This window comes from Mugil cephalus, chromosome 6 (genome assembly GCF_022458985.1).
Source record: "Mugil cephalus isolate CIBA_MC_2020 chromosome 6, CIBA_Mcephalus_1.1, whole genome shotgun sequence".
Classification (NCBI taxonomy): Eukaryota; Metazoa; Chordata; class Actinopteri; order Mugiliformes; family Mugilidae; genus Mugil; species Mugil cephalus.
This window is the reverse complement of record NC_061775.1, coordinates 581,644-602,623: the sequence shown is the minus strand read 5'-3', so window position 1 is coordinate 602,623 and position 20,980 is coordinate 581,644. Positions and strand designations below refer to the sequence as shown.

Genomic DNA, 20,980 nt, shown 5'->3' with positions numbered 1-20,980 from the left:
ATGACCGCTACTGGAACAGGCTCATTAATATTGATTTATGATGTAACTGATGATGGTAACAGCAGAATGAATTACGAAGTGTACAGAAACATCTTGTCTGACAATTTACAGAGAAATGCATCCAAACTAATCAGGAGGAATTTTATCATGCAGCAGGACAATGACCCAAAGCACACTGCCAACAAAACAAAGGACTTCATCAAGGGGAAAAAAAGTGGAAGGTTTTAGAGAACATGGTTTTGGCCAAGTCAATCACCTGACCTTAACCAACTGAGCATGCATTTCACCTCCTGAAGAGGAGACTGGAGGGAGAAACCCCCGAAACAAACATGAACTGAAAGAAGCTGCGGTAAAAGCCTGGAATAGTTTCACAAATGAAGAATGCAACAGTTTGGTGATGTCGATGGGTCGCAGGCTTGAGGCAGTCATTGCTAGCAAGGGTTATGCCACCAAATATTAAATGTTATTTACTTTAAGATTATTTGTTCCATTACTTTTGCTCACTTAAAAATGCTGTGGTGTAATACAAACAGTGATGTATATCCTTACATCTAGATGTAAATACCAGGAAATAAAAGCTGACATTCTGAACTCTTGTCTCATACTCATCTTTTGATCTTAAACCCAAATGTCTTCAGTGAACAACAAAAATAAGGGAATTTGCCTTGCTGTTCCAATACTTTTGGAAGGCACTGTATGTATGTATGAACGTATATTGGTAAACTGGCACCTCACAGCAAGAAGGTCCTAGGTTCATATCCCAGAGTCGGAGGGTTTGTTTCTTGGGGTCTTCCTGTGCGGAATTTGCATGTTCTCATGTTTGCATGGTTTTTCCTGGGCACTCTAGTTTCCTCCCACCCCAAAAAACATGGGTGCTAAGCCAACCTCCCGCCCATAGTAAAATATGGTGGTGATAGTGTGATGGTCTGGGGCTATTTTGCTGCATCTGGACCTGGAAGGCTAGCAGTGATAAATGGAACCATGAATTCTGCTGTATAACAAAATCTGTTTGTGACCTCAAGCTGACACAAACTTGGATTCTGCAGCAGCAAAATGATACAGAACACACCAGCAAGTCCACCTTTGAATGGCTGAAGAAAAAACAAATAGGGAGTGTTCTGACCTGAATCCTATTGAGATGCTGTGGTATGACCTTAAAAAGGTGGTTCATAATTAGAACTATCGCCAATGTGGCTGACTAACAATAATTCTGCAAAGATGATGACATCCAGGAAATGCATCTTTAACTTTGCTTGTGTCATTTTCTCTCTGATGAAGATGAATTACACTCAAAATAAGAGTAAAACGGTGGCAGATGTAAAGCACACATTGTGTTCAAGTGGCACTGGGTGATTTACACCAGCAGGGCCAAAATTGGGGATGTGGGACAAAACGTACATTAAGTTAAATAGGGGTATATACAGCATGTGTGTGCAAAATAAACACTATTATAAATGAATTTTGAAAAAATGTATGACACTGGTTATTGTGCTTTACATTAATGTTCAAAAAATTACTGAACGTCTATTTGGCTTCTTTACATAAGAAAAGTAATTGTCATTAAACAAGTAGGCTACATGCTGTTGGTTATTTCACCCATTTCCTAAGCATGACATCATGTTTACTGACTTCAATAGCTTTGCTTATTCACAAACATAACAAGACCACGCAATAAATTAAACGGAATAACGATTAAACGCAATGAAAACGGATTTTATCACTGTAGTGAACAACAGTAAAACACGAATATGTGACATTATTTCGTCACTGCCGTCACGAAATTGAATCGTTTTCCAACCTTGGCCTCTTTGCAGTAGTCCATGCAGGGCTGCTGGATGTTCGCTTTCAAAAGTTCCAAATTTGCGCTGCCCGTCTTTCAGAAGCGGGTAACGCTGTGTGTGTAGCACTTCAAGAAGTCCATGTAGAATGCTCCATCGCGTTAGTTCAGATCTTCGAGCCACCGCATGTCACCATAATAAATTAACAAACTTATTATCCGTTCAGCACAGGGGCCACAATAGGGACCAGGAACAATTTTACGGGGTCACTGGCCCCCGTTGGCTCCTGTGTAGAACCGCCAATGCCTAACAGGCTCTATTTGTATCCTCTGGTCTCGCTGCTGGTCTTCTTCATCTCACAGGATTTGAGCTGGCAGGAGCTCAACAGCGCCACCACACCATCAATGTATCACAACGTTATTCGTTGGTCAGGAGTGGAAGTGCACCAATAAGTAATATTCAATCATCGAGTACAGATTCCGAGCATTGGGGGGAAAATTATACAGTGGGCAAGGCGCGGGCCAAATATAGTTTGTCCGTCCCCAAATGACTGCCATAATACCATATACGCATTTCTAACACAATATTTTTAATACCACGATTATCGCCAATAACGCTATTCTGTAACAGTATATACAGTACTGTGTGAAACTTGTAGGCAGGTATAAAAAGAACTGCTGTAAATTTAGAATGCTTTCAAAAATGGAAGTGTGAATAGTTTATTTTTATCAATTAAGAAAATGCAGTGAATGAATAGAGGACAAATTTAAATATAATCCAATATTTGGTTTGACCACCCTTTGCCTTCAAGACAGCATTACCGGTAATTCTTCTAGGTACACTTGCACACAGTTTTTGAAGAAACTCGGCTGTTAAGTTATTGCAAACATACTGGAGAACTAATCACAGATCTTATGTGGATGTAGGCTTCCTCAAATCCTTCTGTCTCTTCATGTAATCCCACACACACGATGATGTGGAGATCAGGGCTCCGTGGGATTCATGCCATCATTTCCAGGCATTCTTGTTCTTCTTTAAGCCGAAGATAGTTCTTTATAGCACTGACTGTATGTTTGGTGTCTTTGTCATGCCAGAGTAAATTTGGAGCCAATCATACTCCTCCCTGATTCTATTGTATGTTGGATAAGTATCTGCATGTATTTCTCAGCATTGAGGACACATTTGCAGAAATACAGCCCTAAACTTGCAAGGAACTTCCACCATGTTCCAGTGTATCCTGCAGACACTCATTATTGTACCGCTCTTCAGCCCTTTAGCGAACAAACTCTGCTACAGCTAAATATTTCAAATTTTGACTAACCAGTCCAGAGCACCCATTGCCATTTTTCTGGAGGTATGGCTTTTTGGCTGCAATTTTTCCATGAAGAACAATCCTGACCAGACTTCTCCAGACAGTAGATGAGTGTACCTGGGTCCCACTGGTTTCTGCCAGTTGTGAGCTGATGGTACTGCTGGACATCTTCCGATTGATGTGATTTTAAGGACTAATGATAATTCTGAGGAAGACTGAAGTTTCAGTTGAACTATCAAGCAGGCAAAGAAACATCTCCTTCTACACTATTACGTCTGAAGATAAGAATATATTGAACACATCTAACCTTATCAATCTATCACTCACTTCAAAAACTGTAAAACCTATTAAACCTATATCCTCCCATATTTTTTGTTCAATTGGTGCAGAATGTGCAAGAGCATCTTGAGACTGTTCTACTACACAGATTTTTGATTAATCAGAATTGAGCCTGGAGTGCATCAAAATGTTTGACTGTAAACGGAACATATAGTCTATTAGCATGCAGGCTACTGATTAACCCATAAGAGCCCAGACCGATTTCTCAATCAAGGAAAATGATTGAGGAAATAAAATGAACTGAATAGACAACAACAACAACAACAAAAAAAAAAATTTCTGACCTTTTATTTTTAAAAATAGCACTCTCATGTCTCAGGATCTGAAACATTAAATTACAAGTAAATTCGCAGAACACTGCAACACTGGCAGTAACAAAACAGTGCTAACTGCATGGATTAAAAAAGTGGCTATGAACAGCCAGCGCATGCCACGTATCATATTATGGCAGGAACAAGCAGTAGTAACTTCCATGACCTTAGCATGAAACTCGTTAAAGGAAAAACTTGACAGCCAGCTAATTAGCGTTTGTCACAGGCTATAGTTGGTACTTGGCAAGTTAAAAATGGGGCAACGTTGTAACGACATAACGTCACTGTACAAGCAATGCTTATTTATCGGTAAAAAACTTAGGCCCTCTATGTTGAAATTCCTATCTTATGCTGCTTTGAAAATCCTGGGGCGACCCAGGTCAGCTCTGCCCTTCAGAGATCAGGCTTTGTGGGAGTAGACCCAAACTTGTTGTTGAGCTGAAGCTTCTGCAATGATACAGTCTGTCAGGCCGTCGAGTGACAAAGTCATCAACATCAGAGGGAAAAACCCGGGTCGTCGCGGCATTCTTGTTCACATTGAAGCCACGTCAAGCAGCGTCTTTTTCTCAATAGACGCTAAGCTGTGTTGACAGTGAAGAGGCAGACTACAAAACCGCAAAACTGCAAGGTATCAAGGCCACTGTGGCCTTATGGCATTTATTTTTTTCAAGGGCACAAGGCCGAATTGAGAGGCCAGCCCTGGTGGGTAACATCATCAGTCAGAGTGGGGTAAGTTGTCTGAAACTGTCTGAAACGTTTCTCTTTCCATGCAGCTCCCGGCCACAATTTACACTCTACACACATGATTTTTCCAACAGTTGTAGACTTGTTCTGTCTCTCACAATGTGCTCGTCAAAGCAGTGAGACTTACAGAATTTAAACTGTGAGCCTCTGAGTGCGGTCATGTCTCTCTCTGCTCACCATTGAGTCTAATGCAAAGATTTTCTGATGGAAGCAGAAGGGACCCCTGTTTAAAACTTGCACGTGTCTCCAAAATATTTACTATAGAACAACAAATAACATATCAAAGCCTTCAGGAAGTCCTTACAACGCCTACGGTCTGCTTGTTTTTCTGATAGGAGCTACGGTTTTGTCACAGTAAGCCCAAATGTGAGACCAGAACAGAGGGAGAAAATCAGCGCGCCTCTATCCTCATCAAATCGGTCAATTACAGCCCATTTGAGAATAATCGGTAATCGGACAAAATTCGCCGATTATAGCGTGCAGAGAACAAGACTTGATTTTACTTTGAAAAGATTCCCCAATATTATTTATCTGGTAGACGGGCACTGACTGCATGACACACTCCACACTCCATTAACCACCTCACAGCAGAGTGACCTGGAGCCAACAGCAGCTGGGACGCACATGCAGAGCAGAGCGGTCTGCATCAAAGGTAATTATAACTAATTTGTGAAATAAACAATAAGTCAATAAGTTCCCCGTTTCAGTTCAACCAACTTGTCCGTGAGTCACGATGCCTCGCTGTGGTCTTGGTCATGCCGAGTCATCTGTTTATGTTGCATGTAAGCACTACCTATGTATGCAAGCTAAAGTGAGAATAAGCCATCAGCTATTAGCCTAGCTACACACATTAGCCGTGTCAGTAACGGTAGAATGTACATAACAGTACAAATCTATTTAGCTATGTTAGCTAAGTTTTACTGTTAAGCACTTCATTTTTTTTTAAAAAAACGTAATAGTGTTGTAATGTTAAGGATGGTAAGGTTTGTGTTAATATGCTGCTTGCCTCAAAACAATAAAAGTATCTGCAATTAGTTTTGCCTTCAATTTACATCTTCGTAAGAAAGAAGTGCCTGAAAGGCTCAAAAGCAGCCATTTCTTAAAAAAATGTAAAAATTTAATCGGTTATCAGAAATTTTCTTCCCTAATAATCTATCTATCTGGTGTTGCTACGACATAAAACATTTGTGAAAGAATGGCTCACTCTCAGGAGCTCTGTACTGTAATAAGCTCCCATGTGTGCAACAAGTTCAGTCATGAAATTTCCTTACTACTAATGGCCCCTCCCTGTTCCAACATGACTGTGCATCAGTGCACAAAGTGAGGACAATAAAGATGGATGAGCAAGTTGGTGTGGAAGAACTTGACTGGCCTGCACAGAGTCCTGACCTCAACCCAACAGAACACTATTGGGATGAATTAAAGCAAAAACTGTGAGCCAGGCGTTCTTATCCAACATCAAGGTCTGACCTCCCAAATGCGCTTCTGGAAGAATGGTCAAAAATGTGAAAAGCCTTCCCAGAAGAGTTGAAGCTGTAATATTAAACGCCATGGAATAAGAATGGGATGTCACTTAAGTTCATGTCATATTTGTGTGAAGTCAGGTGAGTGAATATTTTGTAGATACAGGTTTTGACAGAGATCTTCATCTAAATCATTTACATACAGTGCCTTGAAAAAGTATTCATACCCCTTGAACTTTTTCAAATTTTGTGACCCTACAATCACAAACTTGAATGTATTTAGTTGAGATTTTATATGATAGACTAGCACAAAATAGCACATAACTGTGAAGTGGAGCAAAAATGATATATGGTTTTTAAAATTTTAAACAATTATAAATCTGAAAAGTGTTGTTACGGCCGCAGCTTGTCATTTCTGTTCGTGTTTATATGACGCCTGCTCACTCCCTGGTCTGCCAAGCTGCCTTCATGCTGCTGGATTCTGAAGCTCCACCCTCTGACCTGATTGGTGCAGCCTACTCTGATCCTGCTAATCCAGACCTCACACCACCCGTGTTCCTGATTGGTGCAGCAGGCCTACAGCAGCCAATCCCGACTGACCGCCTATATATACTGGCGGTTCCCTCAGTCATGGCGGCTGTCTGTTAGTGTCAGTTCGCCCTGGTCACTTGCTGTGCTTTGTGTGTATATCCTGTATATTTGTAGATTGTAGTGCCTGGATTTCGGCACTTTGGGGCAGGCTGTGACCACTGCCCAAAGTTGTAACTGTAGCGTCTTTATTCTAGTTTTTTTCTGTTTCTGAAGAGTGGCCAGGTCTTAGAATAGTGTTAGGCAGACCCCGCTAATTTTTCCACCACAGGTAGGATCTCCCTTGTATTAGACACACTAGGTGTAGGGATGCTGTTCTCCCTTGTTGTTTTTTTTTTTTTTTGTTAGCTTAGTAAGCGTTTGGGTTCTTTTTTTTTTTTTTTTAATAGCAAGATTATTAGCTCTTAAACTGTCCTCTTTTTTTATTTTCTGTGTTGCTTGGAACAGCATACATCAGCGCTCTTCCCTGTTTTGCTGTGTTTTATTAAGTTTATGCTACAATAAACTACCTAAAACTTTACCATCTGGTTATTTTGTGTTGCCCCCCATTTCCCCAGCGAGCCAGGGCGTAACAGTGTAGTGTGCATTTGTATTCAGCCCATTGTACTCAATCAATTGCCTTCAAAAGTCACCTTATAAATAAAAATTGACTCCACCAGTGAGTAATTTACTCATAGTATAAATACACCTGTTCTGTGAAGTCCTTAGTGGTTTGATAGAGAACTAGTGAACAACAGCATAATAAAGAAAGGGAACTCATCAGACAGGTCAGGGATGAAGTTGTGGAGAAGTTTAAAGCAGGGTTAGGTTATAAAAAAATATCCCAAGCTTTGAACATCCCAAGGACCACTGTTCAATCCATCATCCAAAAATGGAAAAAGTATGGCACAACTGCAAACCTACCAAGACATGGCCGTCCACCTAAACTGACAGAGCAAGCGAGTGGTCACTCTGGAGGAGCTGCAGAAATCCACAACTCAGGTGGAAGAATCTGTCCACATGACAACTCCAAGTCGTGCACTCCACAAATCTGGCCTTTATGGAAGAGTGGCAGGAAGAAAGCCATTGTTGAAAGAAAGACATAAGAAGTCCCATTTGCAGTTTGTCACAAGCCATGCAGGGGACACCACAAACATGTAGAAGAAGGTGCTTTGGTCAAATGAGACCAACTTTTGGCCAAAATGCAAAATGCTATGTGTGGCAGAAAACTAACACTGCTCATCACCCTGAACACACCATCCCCACTGTGAAACATGGTGGTGGAAACATCATGCTGTGGGATGTTTTCTTCAGTAGGGAGAGGGAAGCTGGTCAGAATTGATGGCAAGATGGATGGAGCTAAATACAGGGCAATCCTGGAAGAAAACCTGTTGGAGGCTGCAAAAGACTTGAGTAGGAAGGAGATTCATCCTCCAGCAAGACAATGACCCTGAACATAAAGCTAGTGCTACAATGGAATGCTTTAAATCAAAGAATATTCATGTGTTAGAATGGCCCAGTCAAAGTCCAGACGTAAATCCCATTGAGCATCTCTGGCAGGACTTGAAAATTGCTGTTCACAAACGCTCTCCATCCAATCTGGCTGAGATTGAGCTATTTTGCAAAGAAGAATGGGCAAAAATTTCAGTGTCTAGGTGTGCAAAGCTGGTAAAGACATACCCAAAAAGACTTGCAGCTGTAACTGCAGTGAAAGGTGGCTCTACAAAGTATTAATGCAGGGGTGACTGAATACAAATGCACACCACACTTTTCAGATTTATATTTGTTTAAAAATTTGAAAAACATATATCATTTTCATTCCACTTCACAATTATGTGCTACTTTTTGTTGGTCCATCATATAAAATTTCAACTAAATACATTCAAGTTTGTGATTGTAAGGTCACAAAATGTGAAAAAGTTCAAGGGGTATGAATACTTTTTCAAGGCACTGTATCCCTAAAAGGAATTTCAGGAGGAGTTTTATCTTATACTTTCTAAAGTAACTTTCTAAATTTCTAAAGAATGTGTCCTGCATTTATATAGCGCTTTTCTATCTATTGGTACTCAAAGCACTTTATAGTCCCAGTTACACATCGACCCATTTACTCACACAACCACACACACACATTCACACACAACTGAGGGTTCATTATTGTGCTCAAGGACACTTCAGTATGTTGTGTGTTCATGGATATAAAATGCTAAACCTCTGATTCATGGACAACCCACTGTACCTATGGTGCCACAGCATTATTATTAATAATTAATGTTAATTAATTAATAATAATTATTATTATCAGAAGATTTGATATATGCCTAGATAGAAATATTCTCATTTAAAAAACACAGTTTACAATTTTCTAGTTTAGAATAGAGACCTTTTGTGTAAATATGAGACAAAAAGCAGCTTTACCTCCCAAGAAACTGCACCTCCCCTCTGTGGTGATGAGGAATTGACTTGTACTTGCCGATCTCTCCCTCTGGTCGTGTGACATTCAGATCAGCGTAATAAACCCTGCGGAGAAATCAGGCTGCTTTACCATTGCCATTATTAAATCAATAAGCATGCAAAACAATGACATGACCCAAAAGAATGACACCCAATTAAAAATGAAAATAAATTATTGCTCCGAGAGTAACTAAAGGAAAAAAATAGTAGAAATGAAAGCAAAGCAGAGATAAATGAACATTAATAACAATACTAAATACAGTTAGGTCCGTTCCATATATATGACAAGTTTTGCTATTTTAGCTGTTTACCAAAACATGTTGAAGACATAGTCATATAATCACTAAGAGCTTAACGTGTAGACTCTCAGCTGTAATTTGAGGGTATACATCCAGATTGGCATAGGCATGCAGGGCTTCCAATGCGATTGGGTCACTAGTGTTTATTGATGATGTGACAGAAGACAGAAGCAGCCAGATGAAATCTGAAGCGTATAGGCATATCTTTTATGCTCACATTCAGCCAAATGCATTAAAGTTTATTGGAAGGTGTTTCACAATACACATGGACAATCACCCAAAACATACTCCAAAAACTACACAGGGAACACAGCTGGAATACCACACCTCTCCACTGTGCTGCTATAAAATATAAAAATGTACTGTTGTTCTGGTGGGAGCTGTACTTGTTTGAGTTTCCTGAAGAACAGTCGTTGTTGGGCCTTTTTCATCAGCAGTGAGGTGCTGACCATCCATGTCATGCCATGCTTTGATAGAGCGTGACTCCAAGGAACTTGGTCTTCAAAGTCTGTGATAATCTCTTTTACTTTTGTGGTGTTAAGGTCACTCTCCTGGCCAACCATAGTCATGTTGTCAGCAGACTTGATTATCTGATTGGTGGTATGAACATGGTTGCAGTGGTGTGTAAAGAGCACAAAGAGAAAAAGGGTCAACAGACAGCCCTGCGGGTGTCTGTATTCATAATAAGGTTGATGGTGTTGTGCCTCCCAACTCTGACGTGATGCAGTCAAAGTGTCGGTAATGTCATGACCGATGAGCACAGAGAGAGGCCCATGCTCAGTATGTTCAATTTACTGACCAGTATATGGAGGGTGACTGTATTAAATACAGAGTTTAAACCTTAAACCTTATTCAGTCTGTTGACGTCACTGGCTGCAATGCTGTTCCCCAAGCAGGCCACAGCAGAGAAAAGGGTGCTGGCAACAACAGAAGGAGCGGAGAATGAGGTTTGGGTTGGTGCAGTGGCGTTTTCTCCTGGAGGCCGAGGGAAGCCATGCTTCCTCCCTTTTCTTTTTTAATCAGGCTGTAGCTGGCATCTTTCAAAACCACTCTTCTTAACAGTTTCGGCAGTTTTCTCTGTGTGAAATTGTCTCTCCCTTATTTCTCTTCCTCTAATTAGTGAGGCCCTGTAAAACAGTGCCCCTCTAAATGTTACGTGGCCAAAGAACAGTATTGCACTGTTGTCTAATGGGAAGCCAGGCCGGTAGGCTTCTCTTGGTGAAAAAATAAAAAGAAGAATGATTAACCAATCAGGTGAGGCTGGTGTCATAATACTGCTCACCTGTGTTTCAGACCTTCTTGCTGGGAGCCATCAGTGCTAACCACAGAGCCGCTGTGTTGCCCGGGCCCAAATAGTGTTTTTGGAACTCCATTCACTTGAAATATAAAAAAAATGGTGGGCCGTGACTCTTTTGTTGAAAAAAGTCACTGTGAGGTAACTCCTTGCTTTTTTTTATTTATTTATTGTATTATACTTATTAATTTTATTTATTATTGATGTTTTATCCAACTATTATTGCAGTTGCTGCAATAACTGATTCTTATTATTAATGATTTATTTAACTGTCTATCCTTCCCATGTGCAGCACTTTGGTCAACTGCTGTCGTTTTAAATGTGCTATATGAATAAACGCTGACTTGACTTGACTGACTTGACTTGCTGCCTGTGGGGTCCAAATATCTGTACTGAAAACAGGGCTTTTTTTTTTTGCCACTTTTTAGTATCCATTTGTTTTTCAAAAGAATGTGAATTACTTCTGTGCAGAAAAATGTGAGAACATAATTTGCAACATGGGTCTCTCGTTTTCATGAGGTTATGAAGGCCTGCATCTCCAAACATTGAGATAGTTGAAAATTATTTGCAATGACAATCCAACTGCACTTCTTATTTGTTGGTGTCTCTCTGAGACAGTCGCTCATGTATGATTAAATCAGTGAGACTGTGGCATTTGGATGCTGATATTACTTGCACTTCCTGACAGTAATACAGTTGTGAGATGGCCAATGCAAATTTTAAGTCCTGTTGAAAGTGTTTCCGTTTTTATAGGTGATGAAAAAAACACTTGATAAAGCAACGCTTACTGACAGTAATTTCTGGGTTTTCCTGGACCCAGCGCATAACTCAAAACTTCTTTTAAATGGAGATTCAATATGAAACACCCTCACCTCAAAAGACACAGTGATATGGATGAAAGAAAATGAGAATAAAAGACCCCCCCCCCCCCCAGGTCTCTGGGTGTCAGTTTGGACTCTACTCTTGGACTCTACTCTCTCCTTCCTTCCTTCCAGAGACACCTCAATGACACCTCAGTGTCATCATATCTGCCTTTTTCCATCTGCCAGGGTTCTCACCCACACCAAGCCTTGGCAGCATATCACCCTATCACCCTTCACTAGCTCCCTACACAATTCCGCAGCTCCTACAAAATCCTACTTCTCACCTACAAATCCCTCAACTCCTTGGTCCCCCATTACCTCTTGGACCTTCTCAACCAACACACTCCAACCCAAAGTCTGTGGTCCTCTAACATGGGCCTGCTATACACACCCTGCATTTATCTCACCCTGTGCTGTTCATTCTGTCTGTTTTCTCCAATTCATCTTCCCTGTTCTTGTAAAGTGTGCTGACAAGCTTTTTACACTTTTCAAGTGGAATCTTTGTCAATTGTTGGGTTTGGGTGTGGTCGCATAGGCTGTGCGGCTCACTTGATGCCTGTCCTTCCCTAAAAAGGATTTTTGCCCCTACTTCATCTGCCTGGCACATAAGTAATTCTTTTTGATTAATTAATTTTTGGAATGGAATCTGATAAGGATATTGCTGATTAGATACTGTATGATTGAAATTTTAATTCATTATCTGAAACTCGAATATTATTTTAACAAATGTCTGATTTTGGATTTGATTGATTTATTGAGCTGTTGCAAATTGCTTAAGCTGAACCTGCAAATAAAATTTGGCTCTAAAGGTCAGAATTCTTTGCTGACAATTATTTCTCCCTTTTTGCTGGTACTCACTATGGTAAAACTATAGGCAACTCGAATGGTAGCTCCGACACCTAGCTCTTATTGGTCACACTAGTCAAGTCCACTTAAAACTATTCTTATGTCCCTAGGGATTTCAGCCTAAATTATGACCTGGCACGCACCATGTGCCCAGATCCATTAGGGGTAAGCCACCACAACTGATGGGACTCAACTTCGGACCCAGCTGCGGGAAGCCTCCCTGACTGGCGGTTTTGGGGGACGTGAGGAAGCGGGGCAGAATTAAGGGTGGTTAGAAGCCAGGCGAGTTACCCTGCCTACAGCTTGAGTAGTGCTATCATTGAGTTCAGTTGGAGTAATACTGCTAATACTAATACTGCTAATACTGCTGATGTGAAGCTGTAACCCTATATAAACAGAGAAGCTGTCTTACCTGTTACCTGTGGGGATCTAACACCAATCATTGATGGAAGCGCATAGGTAAATTAGTCTTACCTATTACCTAATTGCATCGATCAGGGAAAGCATGTGCGACTGTGTTTATATACAGTTTGTAAAGCAATATAGCACACTTTTTTCATCCATCATGGCAGGACACTGGCAAAACTGTGAGATCTGCAAGCTACTCTGCATCTGAGGAGAAGAGAACATTCGGCGGCAGATATTAGGCACTGTGCAGGACACAGTGGTTTATTTGAATATAAGCAGCCTTTTGAAAGAGCGGGGGTTTGACCGGTCCATTCTTTAGGTCATCAACAAACTGAAAAACTGGCTGGTGTTAAAAAAATCTATTGTTTACCTGCAGTGTACTGTACCTAAATGTGTAATGATGACGCTGTCGGGGAAAAAAACAGGCACGCAACTCTCACATCAGGAGGTCAGACCCAGGACTTCAGGTGATGTGAAATCACACCAAAGGTGGGTCCACCCACATTTTCAATGTGAAAGGGGTATAAGATTGCTAGTTTCTGCCACAGAAAAAAAAAAAAAAAAAACCCACATCATCAATGACTTACGTCAATGCTTGACCGTGGGGATAGTATTCTTCTGGTCATAAGCATCGCATTTCACACACCTGACACCACTGGTCCATGTGTTCAAACAGTTCCAATTTGGCTTCATCAGACCACAGAACTGTCTCCCCAAACTCTGCTGTCTTGTCCAAATTCTTCCTGGCTTATTCTAGTTGACTTTTCATGTTCCTTGTGGTCAAGAGAAGAGTCTTTGTTTATTCAGTCTATGTCTTATAGTTGCCACTGTAGCACTTGTACCAGCATTTATTAAGTCATCTTGCAGGTGTTTTGCAGTCACACTGGGTTTTTTTTGCAGTTGTCCTGATGAAGATACTAAAAGCCCTTAATGCAATTTTGGGCTTTTTTCCACAGCCAGGCATGTTTTCCCAGTGGTGTTTTTTGCAAAGTTACATTTTTTGGAATTCGATGAGATGAAATAATCTCCTCTCTCAGCTTTTGTGAAAGCTCCTTTGTATTTCCCATGATTACAACTCACCTTCAATACCTTCACAGATGCAGTTGATATATGCATCAAAGCTGAAGCAAATGAAGGATCATTATAGAGTTTCCAAAGGCTTAAAAAGTTTTAACACAACTTTAGGCCATAAAAACTGTCAGAAATCATTAAGAACAACAATTTTATGTCAGGGTTGAATAACTGCGACAATTATCTAGCTTATCTAAATCGACTATTAAACACACGTATTACATCATGCATTTTCTGTTTTGATTTTATGTATAACTCATTCATTAAGAATTCATCCAAAGCAGACTCTTACTCTTTAAAAAATCTTTAATTGATAAATTCCTAAAATCTTGTCGGGTTGAAAATTTCTTATACCAACTGTACGACAAAGATAAGGCAATTTATTTAAACCTGGTAATACAAAATTACTAGGTGCAAATAAATTGCCTTTGTTTCTCTAATGACAGCCTTGCAAGTATTGGCATTATGTTAAAAAATTGGAATTGTCTAATTTTTTTATCTGTCTAATTTGGTAATTTTTTATAAATCTTCCTAATGCAGTAGACTCACCTGTTCCACAAGTCATCATCTTCTCCTCCCCAACCCCAGAAAGCATTGGGAAAGCCATTGATCTTGCGGAACTGCTCCACAGTGAGTCCACTGACACCACCAAAGAACTCATTGTATGGAAGACTGGAAATGAAAATAAACATGAGTTAAAAAGAGATAATATAAACTGCATCCAATTCAAACGCTTGTATCATGGGATAAAATGATACAATTAAAATTCTATTATAATACATCTACAATTCATTTCTTAGTTAATTTCACTCTACAGTTCATTTCTGACACTCACATGTACATGTATTTGTCCAGCTTGGCAGCAAAGTGGCGTGGCATCTGACCACACCCGTAGTAGTTTCGGTCATTCTCTGGGATATGGTCAACATCATGGAAAATCAGGCAGTCCCAGTTCAAGTCCTTCATGGCCTCCAGGAATCCAACATTAAAAAGCATGGCTCTATTGAAGGGCTGCGTCCCACTCTAAACACAGTTACATATATAGTGAGCCTGGTGCTGGTATCAGGGTTTGTATATATTTTGGCTGTATTAACACCGTTGATCATCAAATTCCCAGTAAATGCTTGATGTGTGATATGTGTTCCTGAGTGGGTAAGCAAACAACAAACTGAAAGATTAGAAGAGTTTGTAAAAAACTTGCATTATATAATTATTTTAAAAATACCCAATCAACTCCACAGTCATTATGCTTCTTATTGTCAGAATTGTAATGATACCACACTAGGACAAGCTAGAGGAGGCTATTGTGACCGGGTACAGTAACAGGAGAATGAACATCACAAGTTACACCAATCAGCCACAACATTAAAACTGTTGACAGGAGAAGTTAGTAACACTGATCATCTTGTGACAAGGCAGTGTTTTGCTGGAAAAATTTTGGACCTGGTGTCCATGTGGATGTTAATTAGACACATACCGCCCAGTACACTATGGGGTTGGAGTGCCAGACCAGGCCCCATATGAACCCAGCAGGATACGCCTTGACACAGGCACACTAGGGCTGCACAATATATCGAAAATGTATGGTCATCGTGATATTAACAGGCACAAAAGAGTCCGTGAACTGCGATAATTTCACGTTTCACCTGCATTTAGATGCATTTCAGTGTATCTGGCCAATCAGTTGCCATACTGCCTTAGTTTCCTCACATTTACCTGAAAAAGCATGGACAACGTGGATGACAGTTGGCATTCATCTGGCTATCTGGCATTCGGCAATATTTTGGATACAAAACAGACGACATGTTACAAGGCATGCTGAACTATCGTGGCAACTAGAGGGAAAACAACTAATCTTCAGCCACCTGCAATACAACCACAAGGAAAAAAAGCTAGTGTTAGCCACTGCAAAAAAGTTGTGAAAAGTAGCAGCAAACCTCAGTCCTCATGAGAAAACCTCCAAGCAACACAAAGAAATAACAGAGGCTGTCACACGTTATTTGGTAAAGCACATGATGGGACCTGTGTGAAGAGCAGCAAGTAAGTATTACTACAGATAATGTTGCCAACCTGGTGAAGGCCACCGAGCTGAACAACTGGGTCAGGCTCCAGTGTTTTCTAATTGATCTTCGTGAGCTCACTTCAGTTATTACAGCATCTAAACCATCAACTTGTCTTCTAGACCCCATCCCGACTAAATTGCTCAAGGAGGTTTTTCCATTAATTAATACCTCCATATTAAATCAGATAAACTTATCTTTATTAAGAATCTTTTAAAATTGTTGTAATTAAACCATTACTTAAAAAACCCAGTCTTTACCCAGATGTTTTACCCAAATATAGACCAATTTCCAACCTTCCTTTTATCTCTAAAGTTTTAGAAAGCGTTGTTGCCAATCAGTTGGTTGATCATTTAAACAGGACTGGTTTGTTTAAAGAGTTTTAGTCAGGTTTTAGAGCTCATCATAGTATAGGAACGGCTCTAGTTAAAGTTATCAATTATCTCCTCATGGCTTCAGACAACGGACTTGTCTTTATACTTGTCCTGCTAGATCTCTGTGCTGCATTTGACATATTGATCACAGTATTCTACTACAGAGACTTGAACATGTGATCAAAATTACAGTAACTGCATTAGACTGGTTTGAATCATATCTGTTAGACAGATTCCAGTTTGTCCATGTAAACAACAATTCTTCTATATATGGCTTACTATTATATAAGTAAGCTATGGAGTTCCTCAGGGTTCTGTGCTAGGACCAATATTATTCACATTATACATGCTTCCTTTGGGCAATATTATTAGAAAGCACGGCATAAACTGCCATTGCTATGCAGATGATACCCAGCTATATTTATCCATGAAACCAGATGAAACTAATCAGGTGGTTAAACTCCAAGCATGCCTTGAAGACATAAAGGCTTGGATGACCTGTAATTTTCTACTTTTAAACTCAGACAAAACAGAAGCATTGTATTTGGCTCTAAACATGTCAGAGATTCATTATCTAATCACCTGGTTTTGTTGGATGGCATTGCCTTGGCATGCAGTACTACTGTGAAAAACCTTGGTGTTATATTTGACCAGGATATGTCCTTTAATTCTCATATAAAGCAGGTGACCAGGACTGCTTTCTTTCACCTTCGCAATATCATCAAAATTAGGAACATCCTTTCTCTGAGTGATGCGGAAAAACTAGTTCATGCATTCATTTGTGTCTTCCAGGCTGGATTATTGTAATTCATTACTGTCTGGCTGTCCAAATAGCTCTTTAAAAAGCCTCCAATTGATTCAAAACGCTGCAGCAAGAGCACTGACAGGAATTGGCAAGAGAGATCATATTACTCCAGTTTTAGCTTCTCTTCATTGGCTCCCTATAAAATCTAGAATTGAATTTATAATCCTCCTCCTTACATACAAGGCCTTGAAAGGCCTAGCTCCATCATATCTGAAAGACCTCATAGAACCATATTGTTCCAACAGATCACTACGATCTGAAAGTGCAGGTCTACTTGTGGTTCTAAAAGTAGAATGAGAGGTAGAGCCCTCAAACAATCAGGCTCCTCTCCTGTGGAACCAGCTCCCAGTCTCGGTTCAAGAGGCAGACACCGTCTCTAAGTTTAAGGTCAGGCTTAAGATTTTTTTTTTTTTGACAAAGTTTATAGTCATGGTTAGTTTAACCATCCCTTAGTTATGCTGCTATGGGCCTAGGCTGCAGGGGGACGATGTACTGAGGACATGTCCTCTCCTCTTTCTTCCCTGGCTCCTGTCCTCTAATATCTTAGAATTTTATTTTCTATCTCTTATAATTTATTTTCTGTTACTAACCACTGTGTTTCACTCTCTCCCTTCCCCTCCCCTCCTCCTCCATCTTCTTGTGAGTATCTCTGGTCTGGCGTGCTGAATATCATCCTGTGGAATCCTAAGCTACATCTGTTGTCGTGGCCTCATCAACCAGCCCAGTCTTCATGGTCTGGAGTGCTGTGTATCAGACCTGAGGGGCTCCATAAACTACATCTGTCCCAGTCATCATGGCCTCCTCCAGTTGTCCACTCCTACCTAGATGAACAATTCACCAACCTGCCCATGATTCATGTTATATTCACAAACTGTCACATAAAATCATCAGCTATGTGTTGTATTACTAGATCCTATGTGTTTCCTTCAGCTTGATGTATGTATCTATGACAGAAGTTTGTTTATCTTGTTTCTCCTGTTGTTCTTTTCTCTCTGTCCTCTCTGTTTCTGACCGACTGGCCTTCGGCAGATGGGTCCCTCCATATGAGCTGGTTCTGCTCATGATTTCTTCCTGTTAAAAGGGAGTTTTTCCTTGCCACCGTCACCCTCAGGCTTCCTCTGGAGGTTGCAGGCTGGTTTTTGTAAAGCATCTTGAGACAATTTTTATTGTTATTGGCGCTATATAAATAAAATTGAATTGAATTGAATTGTTTCGGCCACAGACTGTATCTCGCTACTGGTAAGTGTTTAAATGACGGGGGAGTAAAACTGTTGTGCTTGTTACTTACAGGGGTCTATATTGTAATCAATACGCCAAAATATACCTGAATATTCAATACAAAAATAATGACTGAAGAGAAGTGTTTTGAGGGTATTCCATACGTGGCCTTAAGTTCTTTGAAAGACATGAAAGTATGATTGTCTTTAAAGAGGTCAGATATTTTAGCTACACCCTGGGATGCCTAAGTTTTAAACCCACGGTCTGCTCTTCCAGGCTGAAACTCATCATTACCAAAGATAGGAGAAAACTGTGATAACTTGGAAGTCTCTCCTGAGTATACCAAAGCACTATGCCAAATCATTACTGTATTTTTGAGTAAGGTTTTTGGTCTGTTTGATTAATTTGTTTTTTTTGGCTGAACACACACACACACACACACACACACACACACACACACACACACACATATATACAGTATATAACTTAAAAGGAATATTAATTGAATGAGATTCTATTTAAATACAAGCTGGGGGATGGTCTTTCACAAAATAAAATATTCCTGCTCTGATTTGAGCTGCCCAATAATACCACATAAGATTTAGTAGCTGTAATAGCCTGAGCCTGGGACGCCTGTTGTTCCAAATGAAGAAGGAGAACAGCTTTTCAAGTGACTGGAAAAAAACAAAGTGGGGGAGCAAGTGGAATAGATTGGAAAAGATATATATACTTATGTAAAATTGACATTTTTAAAACATTAATGTGCCCGACCATAGAAATAGGTAATTATGTCCACCTGTTTATGAGCTTTGTAACTCTATCTGTTAAGGGATTGTAGTTCATTGGGACAATTTTGTCAATGGTAGGAGTGACCTTCACACCCAAATACACAAAGCCTTTCAATGAAACCAGAAAAGGAGTATGAATTGGAGGGTGTAGCACCCTATAATGTAATAATTTCCTGAAAATGTAATAAAAATGTAATAAAATACAACTCAATCGAAAATGGAATAAAACCCAATAATGTAATAACTTAACCAATAATGTAATAAAATATCCTGACTGATAATGTAATAACATAAACGTTGATATATCCTAAGTTGTTTAACACATCTAGATGTAAATACCAGGAAATAAAAGCTGGCATTCTGAACTCTTGTCTCATATTCATCTTTTGATCTTAAACCCATGGGGGGGAACTGAATATCGGATTATCCATTATGTCAATTATATATATATATTATATGTCAATTAATCTCGGACGTCGGCACTCTGGCCAAGAGAGAACACGATCAGGGTCTCTTTCAGTGGTGCCTAGTTGAAAATATGTTCAGCAACATTGAAGCTTTCTCCCTTTATATAATCACTTTGGTAAGTGCGTATGCAATGTCTCAAGTTTCAAGGAAAAGGTTTCCTTTCTGGTATCCTACAGAAATCTGAAGGTACTGATGCTGGTAAAAATGTTATTACAATATCAGGATATTTTATTACATTATTGGTGAAATTATTACATTATTGGATTTTAATACATTTTTGATCAAGTAATGTGCAAATTTTCTTACATTTTCAGGCGTTATTACATTTTCAAGAAATTATTACGTTATAGGGTGCTACTCTCATTTTCATTCATAAATAATATTATTGATTTGGTGTTATTTATGTTGTAACCTGCAAAGACCCCAAAAGTGTTTGTGAGAGAAAGCAAAGTCGGCAGAGTCCGTTTCAAGTTAGACTAAAACAGAATTACATCATTTGCATATAAAGCTATGCAACGTTCAACATCTCCTATCTTTATTCCAATCAGGTCAGTATTTTTTCGAATTGGGTAGGGGTAAATAATAGGAGTGACAGGGGGCAACCCTGTGTTGTCCCCCGGTGCTGTTCAAAAGGTGTTGAAAATAACCCATTTGTTAAAACTACAGCCTGTGGAGCAGCATAAAGAAGTTGAATACAGCCAAGAAATTTCCCTCTATACCAAACCTTTGCAGAGTCTCAAATAAAAACAGCCACTCCACCCTTTCAAAGGCCTTCTCGGCATCCAATTACAGAATGGCAGAATCCGTACAGCCAGATATATTAAACACTATATTAAGCACTCTACGGATATTGTAAAAGCCCTGCCTTCCCTGCACAAAGCCATTCTGGATAGACTGAACTATTTCCAGCAAACTCAGTTCAAGCTGTCTAGCCAACACTTTACAAAGAATTTTGAAATCATTATTAAGCAATGAAATTGGTCTGTAAGAGCCACACAGAGTGGGTGTCTTCCCTGGCTTCAACAACAAAGTAATTACTGTTGTGTTGAGAGAAGGAGGAAAGGATCCACTATCTAAAGACTCAAGATACATCTTGAGCAGAAGTGGTATTAGTTTAGTTATAAAGGTTTCATATATCTCGATGGGGATCCCATCCGGTCCTGGGGTTTTTCCCCCCTTCATGCTACTCATAGCCACAGACAATTCTTCAGCCTCTAGGTCAAACACTAGAGCAGCCCGAGAGTCTTCCTTTAGGGGGATAAAATCTAAACAAATCAAGAAATTCTTTTTGTTTTTGAAAAGCTGAAGTTGAATAATCTGAACAGTATAAATTTTCTTAAAAGCTTGAAAAAGTATTATTAATTTCTGTAAGGTCACTACTCGCCAAGCCTTCATCTGTTTGTACTATATTTATTGCTCTTTCAGTTTCCATCTGTTTGATACGCCAAGCTAAGAGTATACTTCTTTCTCACCCTGTTTGTAATAGGACTGCTTTCATCAAGTGTTTAGTTGCCTTATTTG

At 39.7% G+C, this 20,980-nt stretch overlaps 1 protein-coding gene across 3 annotated transcripts in view; it reads right to left on the bottom strand.

The window, feature by feature from the left end:
- The window catches only part of b4galt6 (UDP-Gal:betaGlcNAc beta 1,4- galactosyltransferase, polypeptide 6), a 57,254-nt gene that overhangs the window by 13,351 nt on the left and 22,923 nt on the right, over positions 1-20,980 (bottom strand). For all 3 annotated transcript variants that reach the window (XM_047587830.1, XM_047587832.1, XM_047587833.1), the window contains exons 6-8: positions 14,582-14,769; positions 14,296-14,418; positions 8,930-9,031 (exon numbers count right to left, since the gene is read on the bottom strand). In XM_047587830.1, the coding sequence (XP_047443786.1) occupies positions 8,930-9,031; positions 14,296-14,418; positions 14,582-14,769 (413 nt within the window). The remainder of the gene's footprint in view (positions 1-8,929; positions 9,032-14,295; positions 14,419-14,581; positions 14,770-20,980) is intronic.